The sequence below is a fragment of the Antennarius striatus genome, chromosome 20 (genome assembly GCF_040054535.1).
Source record: "Antennarius striatus isolate MH-2024 chromosome 20, ASM4005453v1, whole genome shotgun sequence".
NCBI lineage: Eukaryota > Metazoa > Chordata > Actinopteri > Lophiiformes > Antennariidae > Antennarius > Antennarius striatus.
Genome location: NC_090795.1, coordinates 2,283,290 through 2,299,694, shown reverse-complemented (window position 1 = coordinate 2,299,694; position 16,405 = coordinate 2,283,290). Strand labels below are relative to the sequence as shown.

At 43.5% G+C, this 16,405-nt stretch overlaps 1 protein-coding gene across 2 annotated transcripts in view; it reads left to right on the top strand.

Annotated features, from left to right (window-relative positions):
* drosha (drosha ribonuclease III) overlaps positions 1 to 16,405 on the top strand; it is a 76,005-nt gene that overhangs the window by 23,086 nt on the left and 36,514 nt on the right. For both annotated transcript variants that reach the window (XM_068343772.1, XM_068343773.1), the window contains exons 18-22: positions 6,124 to 6,262; positions 6,348 to 6,408; positions 6,740 to 6,799; positions 9,888 to 9,987; positions 12,589 to 12,691. In XM_068343772.1, the coding sequence (XP_068199873.1) occupies positions 6,124 to 6,262; positions 6,348 to 6,408; positions 6,740 to 6,799; positions 9,888 to 9,987; positions 12,589 to 12,691 (463 nt within the window). The remainder of the gene's footprint in view (positions 1 to 6,123; positions 6,263 to 6,347; positions 6,409 to 6,739; positions 6,800 to 9,887; positions 9,988 to 12,588; positions 12,692 to 16,405) is intronic.

Below are 16,405 nucleotides of genomic sequence, written 5' to 3'. Positions count from 1 at the left end.
CGTAAAAATGACGGACAAAGAGCAACAAACAAACAGACGTCGGCGTTTCTTTTTGAAAACATCTGGGGTCGTTTCAGGTCGGCCGCTCTGATTGGACGCTCACATTTTAAGCGGGTTGAATGCTTTCCGGCGGCCTTTTCCTATTCATTATTAATGAAACGAGGTTTTATAAGCTCTGAATTCATCTGCAGTAATGAATCTGAGACAATTCAAAACCACAAAAAAAAACAACATTTGGAATCGTTTTTAAAAAAAAATATTTTAGCGTCTCTTTGAGAGCTTTCTATGAACATCGGTGATGTTTTATATCTCCGTGACGATGACGCCCCCCCCCCTTTGATCAACACAGGAATCCTTTTGTAAGTTCCTGTAAAATCCCAAGTTGATGCGCTCTCCACAAAACTGGCATCCGTTCAGACTTTAAAAAAAAAAAAAAAAAGTAGCGTGCCATCACGACGCCCACGGCCCTCTGTGATGGGGTGGGGGGGTGGGGGGCTGAGCTGGAGTGGGATGTAGACTTGATCTACTGAGGCTCAGCTCACTTCTATCACTTCTGTGCACCAGGATCTGCTGGAGGAATCAGATAATGGCGTCTATTAAAGCAACACTTTGACAGCTTTTTTAGCATCACTCGGTCATGTTTGGGGCGGTTCCGTCTTATATAACCTAATGGAGCCCCCCTCCCCCCCATGAAGGGGTAATGAGCTGTAATCCCATTAAAATGAAACTGGAGATCGTTTCCCCCCCTTCTAAATATTTTTCTTACCAGAGATGAAAGCAGCAGACCGGAGCGTCTTTTGTGGAATCAAACGCTCGTTTCTGATTGGTCGACCGTAATAATTTGCATAAAACATCATGGGCCGACGGTCGCTGCACTGCTCTCTCCTCGCATCCTTCAAGTGGTGGGACGAATTCTGCAGAAACACACCTGTTTCTTTATTTTTTTTGCACTCCTGGGGAGAAGCGTGAAGAACCGGCCTAGAAAAAAAGTGGTGTTGGTTGTCGGGGGGGGGCGGCGCTCAGCTCTGAGCCCCCACATCACCACCTCCAGCCCGGCTCCCATGGAGCCGTACCCTTTTGAAGCTTCTGTTTCGAGAGATTCCCCCGTTAAACATTTAACATTTAAAACTTACAAAAAGGGGGGGGGGTCACCGCGTGCTTCCTCATCCATGCCCCCCCCCCCACTCACCCCCTGTTGCTCCCCTCATTTTTTGACCCATGCTGACAGAATGAGAGGCATCACACAGGATCTCAATTATTCAGCGGTACAAGAAGTCGGGCCCGCTCTGATATTGCATCCTTTTGTTTGTGCTCCCCCCCCCCACACACACAAATGCATCTGTCTCCGTGCAGAGACTGTTTTATTTGTTCTGTTATTCATTGCGATGCGTGCCCAGCCATGTGATCGAGGTGTCCATCTGTTCCAAGGAGGGGCTGGCCTGAATACCGCTTTGGGTTTTTGTTTTTTTGTTTTTTTGTATTGCAGGTTCAGAATGTTTCCTTGGATTTCTGTTCAAATATTTCAATATTTGTCATTACGATTGAAAAAAAAAAGAAATAAAACATCAGAATGCTGGGTATTATGCAAGGCAGTCCTGCTATGGCACATGTGTCAAACTCGAGGCCCCGGGGGGGGACAAATGTGGCCCGTGAGATCATAAAAGGTCAGAGTGTCTAAAAAATAAATGTTTAGAACAAAGTTAATGTCTTAACTTTTGTCTGGTGTTATTTTTCTTTATTGATTGATAGTTTGATCCTTGATTGATGGAGTTCTGTGGGTTTAATAACCTGATAAATTAAAATGATTTATGTTAGAACAGAGAAACAAACAAACATGTTTTTTTCTGTCTAACTGTGATGTTTGGAACTAGAATATTTTATAAATTTAGAGCAATTTAAATGTAAGGAGTAGTTACATTTATGTTACGTCGAGTTCCATTTAGTTCCATTTATTAGTTACGAATGATTTTATATTTATATTTCAAATAGTTGAGTCCACAAGATAAGACTTAAATAACATTCCAGAACCCCACGGTGCTGAAATACGAGGGTTCTGTTTCCCAAATTTATGAATTTTAATGTGGTTTCCTGTCCAGGAAATTGTAAATGAACCTGATTATTATCGAACCACAATGATGTGAATGATCTTTAAATCAGGAAAGACCTTTAGAGTCCACGGAGTCCTCTTTAAGCTCTCGATGCGATTGGCGTGACCGTCTTCGCCGTCGCTCTCGTCCGACGGCGGGAGGTCTCTCTGACTCACCGCCGAGGCGAAGGCCTGTTTCTGACTGTTTTTTTATGTTCTTAATGGCGATTAAAAATTGATGCTACTGAAAAGCAGAAGGTTTACAGTTGGGTGGACTTTGCTAGATAAGTATTACTGAAAATGAAAAGGTTAGGGACGTCCCTCAGCCGCCTTCATGCCGTCTTTACCATCGTAACACCCTCGTCCATTAGAGGAGACTTGAGGTCCTTTCTCAGGATCTTCAGTTGTTCCAGTTCATATTTGAGGTTCTGAAAAGACATAAAAAGCCTGTAAATCTCTTGTCCAGTACAAGTGAATGTTAAACCGTTCCAAATATTTGTCTTTAAGCTAGTAAACCAACCGAGACCAAATCTCTCACGCTGCAAATCGACACCCTGAATGCACACTAGCAAAAAAATGATCACGGTGACAAAAGTGAGTAAATCCTCATAGGAAATGAAAATTCCCCAAACGTTGAATGTTAAAAAGTACTTTTCCCACATTTCACACTGTGCCTCCCCCCCCACCCCTTTTTTTTTTAAATCTGCAAAGCGGATGATTTTTTGATGCATTCAGTCGTGGGTTTTATGCTCCAAAATACCGGATGTATTATGTATTGTCAGGGCAGAGCGAAGGCATTTTTTATTTTTTATTAATGCAACATGTCATTTACATGAAAATACCATGTTTTGAGTGTTCAGATATTTCCATTCCCACTCTTTTTTTTTTCTTCTTTTTTTTTTGTATTTACCTGTGCACTATATTAAATAATGCAGTAGACGGTAAATGGCATTCAGTGCTGATTGCCAAAGCAGGCAGTTTGCCCATCACTTCCCCCTGCATGAGGGCTCGGCAACACAAGTCTGCAGCTCCGCTGAGCGATGATGTTTATTCCCATTTAGCCAAAGGCAGTTGAGCAGCAGCTGAGGCAGTGATCACTAAATCCAAATCCCTCTGATACTTTGCGCAGTCATTATGTTGACAGGAACAGTTGCAGACGTCAGTCTCCTCTCTCTGCAGATTCAGCTGAAAAAAGCCGATACTGTTTGTTGGTTTGTTGTTCCTTAACTGTGAAGGACCTGCAAGTGTTTACGGGGGGGGGCGGGGGCGGGGGGGGTAACTGATGTCTCGTCTTTGCTCCTCTCGTTTCCTTTTAGAGTAAACCAGCCTGTGTTTGCTGGAAGGCTGTTGTAGCAGGCAGTTCAGTCAGTCGTCGACTCGTGTCTGACATCACACAATGAGGGGGGAGGGAGGGAGTCGGGGGGGGGGGGGGTGGAAAGTTGAAATTGGAAGCAGGGGTACGTGTTTGCTGGTGGTGTTTGTATTTACGCTTTTATCAAACTGTCAAGGCGGTGATGAGAATTGCTAGATTTTCTGTTTGTGTCGTGTCAAATAATAGATTTTTTTTCTCCTACCCCCCCCCCAAAAAAAAACAAACAACAAAAAAAAAACATTCCTCTTAACCACAGACAAAAAAAATACAATCGCTGTTGAATTTGTCCTTTCTGTGTCGGAGACTACAAAGTTGAAGGCCTCTTGAGTAACTATAAATATTGAAACCTCTCCGTTAACATTTTTACATATATATCTCATTGGAGCTTGAAATTGATTTGAAGTTGGCTGGAAGGAGACAAGCATTTTGAAAAGCAAGCCCACGGGGGAGAGTAGTCGGAGGTTTTTTTTTTTTTTTTTGGTAGGGGAGGGGAGTTGAGATTAACATTCTCTTAATGTAAGATTGATAAAGGCTTGACATATCCTACTGAGCCCTATCGTTTTATTTTTTTCTCTCTTTCTTCCCCTCGGTGAGTTTTGAGATATTCAGTCTTTCCAGGCACAGCACTTTTTTGTCCTCTTTTCAAACAAAAGCTGAATGCCGACTAATGTGTTTCCTTGAGGCTTATTTTACCTTAAATTCCCAATTTTGACTCCCTTTAAAGGTTTGAAAGTTTAAGCCATTAATTTATATGCAAAAAAAAAACTTCAGTGTGACAAAGAGACACCAGGGACTCTCACTGTCTCTTTTTTTGCGGCTCACTTTAACCCAGCTACAAGAGCAATTGCTGATCAAACGTTATTGGAGTGATTTACTTTGACGAATGTTACTGTTTGTAATTATTCAGTATTCAGGAAATGAAATGGATGAAGCTCTGCGGAGACTTTGTTCAGGGCTTCAACGCTGTTAGATTGCCTCTCTGTCCACCGCGTACATTGTTGCTCCTCTATTGCACCACAAGCTCCAACACTCGCTCATGAAACACTTGTTTAGAACACAACACAAGTAAATTGTGTCCGAATAAGAGCCTGTCGACAAAGAAAAGGTGTATTATAGCCGTAATACGAGTCAAAAAAGGGCATATTTTCAGACAGTCTCTCCTGGAAGGCATTCAATATGTTGAACTGGGTTGTTCACATAAATTTTGCACTACCGGTTCTGCAGAAAGGGTTGATCACAGATCCTTCAGTTTGATGTCAAAAGGGTGTGAAATGTGTCCAAAGCGATCCGTCAAACACCTCTGAGAGAGCCTGCCGTCGGCTTTAATGGTGACTTAAGATGTGTGGCTGTGATAACGTTTGTGTCATGCACTTAGACCTTACATCTCAATAGTAATCACTCCATTCTTTAAGAGAACATCAACGAACACGACAAAAACAAAGATCCCTCCTTGCCGACTAGTCTCAGTCTTCATACTGGTTTATGTGATTAGATGCTGTTTAAAAGCTGGAGCAACTGGGATGTCTACAGTTGACCAGTTGGCGCTGCCAACCCAACTGCAGGAATCCTGGGTCATCAAAGGGTTCTACCCCAAGACTATGGACCTGTTGGGGGTCAATAGTGTGTTTTCTGGTGGTTTGGCCTATTGATGAGAACCAAGTATCTCAACAACACTTTAAGGGACATTTTAAAAACATTTATACCAATGTCTGCTTTGACTCGATGGACTCGTGGGGCAAAGGTTAGTACAGTATGATTCACCCACCGTTAGCTAGCTGGCTAGAAAGACTCTAAAGATTGTGTGCCTCAATCGAGACTGAACAATCTATGTCTAGCTGTCATATCTCACCTTCCTTAAAGGTTTGCAGAAATTGCTTTAGTACTTTTGGCATAATTAAGGAAAAATATCAAGAAATATACCCCAAAAAACATTATTTTGCAATTTATAAGACAGTGGTGAAAAAATTCCTTTATCCAGATCCGTACCGAGATCTAAGGAGGTGTTTTTTGAGCTAAAACTCATCCATTCATCAATTCTGATGGGAATCTGTTCGGCGTTACTTCCTTTACACTTCTGATAAACAAATAAAGGAAAAATAATACTTGACAGAGGTAATAATAATCTTATTTTAATAAGATTCTTCATCAAAAAGATCGTCGTTCTACTTCACTGTGACAACTTTATTCTTGGTAATTATTGAACCTCGCATCGGGGACGGAAGGACACTTTATGACCAGTATTTCACATGCGCTTGGATCCTGAATTGGCGACACTAATTTTGGGCATGTCTCCTTGAAACTGTCGTGACTGAATAGAGCCGAGCTGTCAGGTTGAAATGTGTGAGAAGTGTCTGTCTCTTAGAATATGTAACTTCTATCAGAATCAATCTTTTTTTTTTGCACAAATGTGGACAAAAATGGGAGTTTTTATCATTTGTTGCAGCAAATATTCACATCGATAGACCTACATGCACAGAAATAATCTTTTATACTGTTCTATGAGTATCAGCAACATTCATCTATGTGCAAATAACTCAGATGATATATATCACAATCTGATGAATTGCATTCCAGACAGCTACGGTTATTACCTTTTTGTTTGTATGTCTGGACTCCAGAGAAGTGCGTAGCTCACTTTCATATTCTCGTCCCCCCTCTCCTCCAGCTCGCCATGACTCACCCCAGTCATCACCTCAACTTTGGCATGAATCCCGATCACGCCCGGAACTCCCTTTCCAACTGTGGCATCCGCCAGCCCAAATACGGAGACAGGAAAGTCCATCACATGTACATGAGGAAGAAAGGTGCGTCGTCTTGTCATCTTCACCTCTCGATCTGTTCTTTCCCTCTCACTCACCTCCACCCCCCCCCCCTGGGGTATGTTTGCAGGAATCAACACCCTGATTAACATCATGTCACGTCTGGGGCAGGACGACCCGTCTCCCTCCAGGTAAGGCCTGCCTGCGGGCTGCGGTATCTGACCGCGGTATCGCTCGACCGCGGGAGCAATCAAAGGGATGATTCTTTGTGATTAATTCACGCAGGAGGCACCGCTGACAGGAAAATTAACTTCAACTGCGAACGGAAGGGACGCCTTGGGAGGGGTGTGTGTGTGTGTGTGTTTGTGTGTGTGTGAAATGAGCTAATTTTAAGGGGCGGCGTCCGCTTATTATGGAAACGTTAGCTGCTGTTATTGCAAGAAAGTCCGTACCTATATCTGTCTTGATGTTACATCTGTCTTCACCCCCCCCCCATCTTTTCCTCTTCCTCCCACCCCTTAGGATCAATCACAACGAGCGACTGGAGTTTCTGGGCGACGCCGTTGTCGAGTTCCTCACTAGGTGAGAAGACGCCGTCGCATCTTTTGACGGACGCGGATGCTAACCGAAGGAGACCGTGGCGCCGCTCTCCTACCTCGTCGTCTTTGCTTTGTCTGTCATAACCGTGCCCCCCTTTTTAATGCTTTCCATTCATTCAAGAAAAGTGATTTACTAGTAATTGGTAATGCCACCCCCCCCTCCTCCTGCCTTACCCCCTTTTTAAGGGCCTGAAATTCTGCATGACAGCTTGTAATTAGCTGTCTTGAATAGCTGTCTCAAATAGCTGACTGTGTTATTGACTCCCCCCCCCCAGTGAGTGCCAACACCGCTGCCCGGCACTTACCGAAGCGCAGTGCTAATTATATGCAGCTATCAGTAATCTCACACGCTATCTAGCGAGGAAGTGGCCACACAATCTACAGTACGGATAATACCAGAGAGGAAAAATACAAACAAAAGAAAGAAGAAAGGCTCCAGCTTTCAATACTTCTATAAACACACATTCTTTTTTATTTATCTGAATTCCATTTTCCCGACAGCTCGACTTTCTACTACCTAAAATGTAATTCGTAACCCTCAAAGCTAACGCTTCCACAACAGTGAACATTCAGGAGCAGGATTAAACCTTAATGGAACTGACACTGGGTTACACAGGACGCTGCTTCAGCTCCTTATGCAGCCGGAACGCTATACAAAGAAGGTGGTTAGCCTCTGTTACCGTGGGTACCCCCCCAGCACCCCCGTTTCCCCATCTTCCTCCCCTTGCCTCCCGTCTTTGATTGTTGTGTAGTGTATGACGAGACACGCTCGGCCTACACTCTGGCCCTCTGAATTATTTATTAGCTTCTTGTCCAGTTAAATGGGGAGCAGATCCGACCGAGTGCCTCGTGCGCCTCCAGGGTGCGCTGCCCTCAGAGGCTATCTCCTGTCCAGCCAACAGAATATTGGCCACATTTGAATAAGTCCAACACAGGGAGTTAGCAGCCAACAGAGGAGGGATTGGGCGGGGAGGGGGGCTCACAGGATAAGTAGATGATGTAAAATACTTAAGTCTAATTACAATATTTGTGATCTTTCTTTTTTAAGAAGTACAAGTTCCATTCCAGCGGGTCAGGTACATTTTTTAAAGACGTAATAATCGAAGCTTTAAATCACTCTTGTTGCATTTTAAAAAAAAGTATTTATTATTTATTAATTATTTTTTGTATTTATCATTTATTTTTAATTTGATTTTGTTTTAAATCACTTGTCTTTTTGTATTTTTTTAATTTAATTTATTATTTAGTATTATTTATTTGATTTGATTTTAAATCACTTGTGTTTTTTTGTATTTTTGCTTTATTTTCTTCTTATTTTTTATTTATTATTATAATTTATTACTTATTTACTATGTTTGATTTTATTTTCCCATTCACTTTTCTATTTTTGTTGACATGACGTTTTGAAAAGCTGTAGAACATACGAGGAGCACGTGAGACATGATTTACGTCACGATTAGCGGGGTCGATAGTTCGCTGTATAATGAGGATTCTTTTTAAAGACTTCTTTATAATTTATAATCCAAGCTGTTTATGATTATTAACTGGGGTCCAAACCTCTTGTGTACCTGTGAAGTGTTGCGTCGCTGCGTTCGCTGGCCTCACTGACTGACACTTCTGCCAGCAAAACGACTGTCTCACGTCTAATTATTTTTCATTATGCTAAATGTTTTTTTTCTTAATTCCAAGTGCTTTGTTTTCACACTAAGATCACCACACCCTGACAAATAGACCTCGCGTGAATTTGGAAAAAACAGAACGCCACCTGCTTTCCTCCCTTTTCATTGATTAGAAATGACTGAATTCAATGGCCTGTTCTAATTCAAATGAAATCAAATGATACGCTGCGGTTAGGGAGATGCTGGACCGTAATGAAAATGGAACTTGCTCGCCTGGAACCCAGCTGTGGAACTGCTGAAGCGTATTCGGTCATCTCTGGGTTCCAGTGTTGGACCTGCAAAAGGCTGGAAGTGTTTGAAAAATTAATTAGGTGGTGTTGGAGGGAAAAAATGGTGAATGTGGAGAAAAAGGCAGCATAAAGTAAACATCAAAGTTACTTTTTAACTTAATTAACTTACTTATATCTAAGCAAATTCTTATTTTTGTTCATCTCTGGGGCCTCATTACGCAAACTTAGAAGACCGAGTTCCGATTTTAACTTATTTCAGGATGACTTTTACGACTTTGGTTGTTTGCGCAAATATACAGTGACAAAACATTATCACCACTAACAATTGAGAATTAATAGCATTGACTATCTTGTTGTGATGGCCCCTCTCAATGAAGATGTGATGCATTTAGTGAGCGTTTTCTCCTTAAAGTTTATGCATCTGAAGCGTTTGGAATCTTGATGAATCGTCTAAACCTGCAGATTTTGTTGGATGCTTCGTTTGTTTGGTTGATGGTTGATGCTTTTACAGAATCTTCAGATTTATTCTTGTCTTTTTTAACGGTCACTTCCCGTTGATTTGTTGCACTTTTAGAAAATAGTTTCCCCAAACGACTTTTACGCCTGAATTACAAGTACTCACATAAGGTATGTTCAAATCGTATGAAGACCCATACGCAGTATCGAGCAGGTAGTTCTAATGATATGGCTGAAACATATTATTCTTATTTCTTTACTGTATTAAGGAAAGTTCTCTCCTTTATAAGGAAATTAAATTAATGGTGACAGAATCATCCTGATGAGGTTTGAAATCCTGATGATCGTAAATTGAAACCTCCGTTCAAAAACCACACAGGAAGCAGAGGCACCACTGTTTGCAGGAGCCGGCATAACAATGAAGATGGGGGGGGGGCACAAGTTTTAGGAATCATCTCTGTAATAGGAAGGAAAAACCCTACCTTTGAAACTTTAACTTAAAATAGGACAAGCGGTTGGGATTTTTTTTTCCCATAATGAGGCCCCAGAAGAATTTCTTCCAGTAGATTTTTGTGATGCTCACAAAATAACAGTAAAAATGCAGAGGAAGTTTGACCAACCCAAACTTTGAAGATGAAGACGCTAAAAAAAAATATGGAATGTCTTCCGACTAAAATGGACTTCTGAACTCTTCTTTTTTCCACAGTGTCCACTTGTACTACCTTTTCCCCAGTTTGGAGGAGGGAGGCCTGGCAACCTACAGAACAGCCATCGTGCAGAACCAGCACTTAGCCATGCTCGCCAAGGTAAGCTCGCTACCTCATTCTGCAGGTAAAATCAGCTACAAGTGTTTGAGGCAGGGGGGGTATTGTTGTGTTTCTGGCTCTTCTGGTTTTGCCTCTTAAGGGGATACTGGGAGGGGGGAGAGCAATTCTGTCTTCCTGCCATCCCTAACCTTTCTTTGCCTCTGTAGGTTTGTAATTGAAGTTAAAAGGTTATTGTTTTGGAGGACTTAGACGAGGCCCCCCAAAGGCCCCTGGTGGTCCTCGGTGAAACACTCGTGTTATCGCCGGGGCCCCCCTTCCCCTTTTGCTTCCCTCCTTCTCTCTCTAGCTGGCAGCATCCAACAGCCGAGCCTCACTGCCTGGCGCATTTTGCAAAAAGAACACAAACAATAATCGTCCCGTGATGTGGAGAAAGCAATTAAAAACTTCAATCTTTCATGTCGCTCCCCGCTGAATACAAAGATGCAGCCGCCTGAATCTGCATTAGTGCTGTGCAGCTAGCTTTGGGCTTGTTTCAATTTGCCGCTTTCGGTAAAGCGAGTGTGATACAGGGTTTCCACGATGCCAAGTTGTTTACCAGGCTCCTCTAAAGCCGTCTGCTCGAGAACACTCGCAATTATCTTTCAAAAAAAATATCTGTTAGCGAAAGCGACGGCACAATCAGCCACTTCACTTGCTAGGCTTGAAAGTCAGAACGGTTTCCCCTCTGAGTTTGGAGTATTTATGTATTGTGATTTAATTTGTGTGTGTGTGTGTGCAATCACAGGGGGTGGGATACCACCGACAGTTAGCAGCCGTAATTAAATAGCACCCTGACTGGTTTTTTTTTTTTTTTTTTTTTTTGCTGGGTATTCTTCTGTGCCGCGCTGCCAGTACAAGTCAGAGCTAGTTTTGACTTTGGCTTCCAGAAATAGTTGCCGAAAGTTTCACTGACCCACAATCTCACACCTTAACGACATTTATTTGCCAAAAAAACGCGAGCTAAGCTCTTCAATCTTGTTCTTTTTCTCGTTCCTTTTGTATGATGTCTGTGTAGGTTCTCAGTTACAGTATTTTCTGCACTATAAGGCGCACCTAAAAGCCTTTAATTTTCTCAAAAACCGACAGTGTGCCTTATAATCCAGTGCGCCTTATTTATGAAAAAAGTTTTGAAATAGGCCATTCATTGAAGGTGCACCTTATGGTCCAGTGCGTCTTATAGTCCAGTGCACCTTATAGTCCAGTGCGCCTTATAGTCCAGTGCACCTTATAGTCCAGTGCGCCTTATAGTCCAGTGCACTTTATGGTCCAGTGCACCTTATGGTCCAGTGCACCTTATAGTCCAGTGCTCCTTATAGTCCAGTGCACCTTATAGTCCAGTGCTCCTTATAGTCCAGTGCACCTTATAGTCCAGTGCTCCTTATAGTGCGGAAAATACTGTATTCATGACATGGTTATCCAAAGCTGTTGAAATCAATCCACTGTACTGCACTGACCACACCCCACGGGGTTAATAAACTGGGACCACCACGAGAACTGAAGAAGCCTTTTGGACAAGAGGAGAAACTTCCTTAAAGTCCAGTGGATTGATTTAAACAGCTTTGGATGTTCCATTTGTACTTTGCCTGCTGCATCCTCCTCTTCCTGCCTTTTTTCTTTATATTTTCTATTTACAGTATTTTCCACACTATAAGGCACACTGGATTATAAGGCGCACAAATTAAAGGCTTTTAGGTGCGTTTTATAGTGCGGAAAATCCTGTATATTCTATATATTTAATCCCGCTGTCAGTCAGGACAGTCTTCTATCCCGACCATTCTTACCTTGATATTACACATTCTTGAATTATACATTTGTGCTCTATGTTGGTGTACATTTTCTGTCCTTGGGGTAAATAAATAATTATCTCATCTCTACTACCAGAGTCTGAAATCAACCACATTGAGTCCGGTTCACTGTGCAGCACTGCTGAATAGAGTTTATTCATTAATACACAATGACCCGCGTACGTTTTGACGTATCTGTGTGTGTAACACACACACACACGCACACACACAGGTAAATGTGAGGTCAGCTAGTGCCATAGGATAAATAGGACGTTGAACGTTGGTACAGTATTGTGATATTACATGCGTGTTAATTTGATGACAATGTAGTTCCGTTGGTGTCGCGGTGCGGCTCGGACTAATGTGTGGTATTATAAAAGTAGTTCACTCTGCTTCTCAGACAGAATGAAGGTCAGCACTGTGCTGTTTTACAATTTATCCAGGGATTATCTGTGTGTGTGTGTGTGTGTGTGTGTGAGTGTGTGTGTGTGTGTGTGCGTCATTTCATGCACACTTGTGAACATTTTCCTCCTGTGCCAGCTTAGTGCATCACGCCACAGCTGGACAACACATGAGCACATCTGTCAGCGCCATGAAGTAGAACCTTTTCCAGTGATGGCAGGCAATCTTTTTTTATTTCCCTTGAGTTCTTTGCCCCCCCCCCCTTTTTTTTTTTTTACCTTGTTTTCCACAGAGAGCCTGTGAAAGTGTGCAACACCAAAAAATTCTATTACTTTTTCAAGAGGCTATTACTGAGGTGTCCGTGGCGGTGCACTGATATGAATGTGTTTGTCTTCTTTCTTTCTTTTTTTTACAGAAACTGGAGCTGGATCGCTTTATGCTTTACGCTCACGGACCCGATCTGTGCCGGGAGTCGGACCTCAGACACGCTATGGCCAACTGCTTCGAGGCTCTGATCGGTGAGACCGAGATAAAACCTGACGGCTGACCACTCTGCAGAACGACGACAAAGACCAACAGCATTTTGAGTGAATTAAATATGTAAATTTATTCCTAAACAGGATAGATTTACATATAGAGAAACCAGATATTGTCTGTGGTTTTGCAAAAAACAAGAAAATCCACACATAAAGTAGGCGGGTTCATACATTTAATCTGTGAATTAGGTGGAATATATGTGTTTATATCTCCCTCCAGTCCCTGGAAACATCACAGCTCCTCATTGATCTCTGGAGATGTGGTCTGACCCCCGGCTTGATGGTCAATCCCTGGAGTCTTGCCCTCTTCCACCGCACCAAACACACACACACACACACACACACACACACTAGCCTCGAACGCCACTACACGTGAAAACTCTCTCTCCCCTTCTCTCTCCACCCGGCCCCCACGGGCGGCCGCTAAGCCGAGCCCTCGCTCCTGGAGAGCTGCGACGTCGGCGGCTTTTTCCTCGTCTTATCGCCATCTCGATTGAACCGGTCGAGCCACATCCGCCCCCCCCCCACACACACACCCCTGATGGTAGATACAGAAAGCTGTGGCTTTTAAAAAAAATCTCCACTTCTCTCTCTTTCCCCCCCACCTACCCAAAAACAGCAACACGCGATGATGGGTTGAAAGTGCTGACTGGCACCGCGGGGGCCTCCCCCCTGTTTGGCCCCTCGGGGGTCTAGTTCTTGTTACGGGTTCATTATCAGCTGAGACACGAGTCGTAATCTATTCCGTCCCGTGGCTGTCGCCGCCGCCTCATCGCCGCCCCGAGCGAGTCAGCGGGAGTGGGGGGGGGAGGGGATCGCCTCTCTTTTTCACTTCCCCTTAAATTTTGAACGTAATAAAAGCGACGAATAAAGAACGACGAGCGAACCTGTCAGGGAGCATCCTGTTGTGATGGGATTTAGATTCATCACCGCAAACACACACACACACACACACACACACACACACACACACACACACACACACACACACACACACACACACGGATTTAAGAATCCAAAAAGTCACTGGTATGCAGAGCGGCGTCTGAAGTTGCCTCTTCTTTTGAGACTTTTGTCGTCTTCATTTCAGGTTTTTTTTTAGCTCAAACGCCCCCCCCCCCCCCCGTCGGTCTGTCTCCCCCCGCTCCCGTCACCGACTTACTCCTCTCTTTGTGTTCGCTTCTTCTTCTTCTTCTTTTTTTTTTTTCCCTCCTGTGATCTCGAATTTGGGTGTTATTAGGTGAAAGATGTGCCACGCAGATGATGAGTCATCCTGTCACTCTGTCATCTCCTCTTTGCCCCCCCATCCACCACCACCACCACCACCCCTCCCTCGCCCAACCACCCACCCAACTCCTTCAACACACAGAGAATTCTTCTCCTTACAGTACGAACCTTGATCGCTCACGCAAGCAGCAGGATGGTAGGTGTGTGTGTGTGTGTGTGTGTGTATGTGTGTGTGTGTGTGTGAGATGGCGGGGGGGGGGGGCATACGCTGTCATCTCATCCTCACGCTGTCCTCTCTGTCTGACAGAGATGTCAAACCAACACTTTTCCAACGGCGGGCGCCACATCAACATTTTTCTAAATTCTTTTTTTGTATTTCCTTCCTTCTGCACGACCGTAGAATTCAAACGTCTCCGTTTTTCTGAAAAGGCGTGATGGAATTTGACATACCCGTAATATTTTCCCTGAGCGCCCCCCCCCCCAACGAGAAAGATAGCTTTACCGGCGTACCGCGCGATGTTTCCTGACCTGTGATTTATTTGTTTCTTCACCGCGGTGACCGTTGAACCCGAGCTTTGTTGGAAAACGGGAGATAATCTTCTGCTATGTATGGACAAAAGTTGCTCTCCATGGACCCCCCCAACCCTAAGGCAGGGCCAGTCTCTCATTTATGACAGAGAGCCAAAGAGAACCGGAGAGAGGGAGGAAAAGAAAAAGAAATGGAAGCGGCAGTGGAGGAATGAAAAGCAAAGGCATCTGCAATGCAAATCGCTGCCCTGCAACCCTGAATAATTCAAAGTGTTGAATGAAAATCTTGCTTTTTTTTCCCTGATCCGCTGTCATTAACTTCTGCAGGAGTGGGCCATTCTCATTTGGGCTCTTTTGGCCTGTACACTCCCCCCACCCCCCTCCTTTCTCTCTTCAGAAAAACCACTTTCTCCCTCCGCTTATTCATGGAACGCCTGTTGCCCTCCCGTTTCCCCTCTCAGGTCTCGCTGATAAGCCACGTCGCTTCCCTCTCAACCAAAAAAAAAACTGTTTGAAAAAGAATGGAGCAAAGAAGAAAAGAGGTCCCACTCTGTTTTTTTATTTTTTTTATGGCCCTAATTTCCTTGTACAGTTGATCTGTGGATTATACGCTGCCAGCAGCCATGGGGGATACAGATGGTGAACCTTTGTGAGGACCCTCTCTAAGCTCTTCCTATTAAAAGAACGCAGAGAAAGGATTATCTCTCACTTGCTGAATATCAGATTCATACACAATGCAGCCGGTGTATTCATTGAGCGAGTGCTGCTCCCTTTGTTAATTGCGTCAGTGGAGTTGGTTTCCTTTTTCTTTTTTTTTTGTTTCACCCCCCCCCACACACACACACACACCAATCCTCATTTTGAAACCTAAGATGTTTGATGTTACAATGCACACAAGTCTGCCTTTGTCACTTTTTATTCAAGTTCTATTTCTTTTCTATTTTTCCCTGTTTGCTACTTTTATTTTTATTTTTTATTTTTTTTAACCTTTAATGCGTAGCTTTCTTTGTCCGTCTGCTGCTCCAGCCCCCGTCGAACTGAGAAGGGAGCGGCTTAATATATTATTTGATGGATTAGAGCCTGAGCGTTTTTGAATAATTCATTCTAGGTTATTAATGTGACTGTCAGCTGCTGCTGTTTCATATGCCCCTGACTCTGGGTTTTATTGGTCACTGAAAGCCCACAGACATTGGAATTCTATTCCTAAACATAACGCCGTACAGTCGGCGTGGCCGTCTGAATTCGACTCGTGACAGATGTGGAGATTCATTAACGGCCGGCTGTCTTTGGCCCTGACTGATATTCTCTACGCGGCACTGCATGAAAACTTTCCTTGCGAGTTTGTTCTCTCCGACCTTTATCAGAATTCCACAGCGGAGTTGGGTAATTTGTCAGTTTATAGTTGAGTTCCATTAGACTGTGGGTCCAGTTCAAAGTCAGAGAAACGCCCACGCTTATTAAACCACAGAGAAACCAAACAAACATGAAGTAGCAGTGATGAAGTCCGACTTTTGCATTGCTTTATCTTTCCGTTGTCAGGGCGTTTCTCTTCCTGGGTTTTTTCCACAGACTCCGGGGCCTGGAGTAAAATTATTTAACAGGACCTATATTAAAGAAAAAGATCAAGACGGTGGAGGATTTTAAGTACTTGGGGTCAACAGTCCAGAGCAATGGAGAGTGTGGAAAAGAGGTGAAGAACAGACATGCAGGATGGAACGGGTGGAGGAAAGTGTCAGGTGTGATAGAAGAGTTTCAGCTAAAATGAAAGGAAAGGTGTACAAAACTGTGGTGAGACCAGTGATGTTGTTTGGTCTAGAGACAGTGTCACTGAGGAAAAGACAGGAGACAGAGCTGGAGGTAGCAGAGATGAAGATGCTGAGGTTCTCTCTCGGAGTGACCAGGATGGATAGGATCAGGAATGAGTACATAAGAGGGACAGCA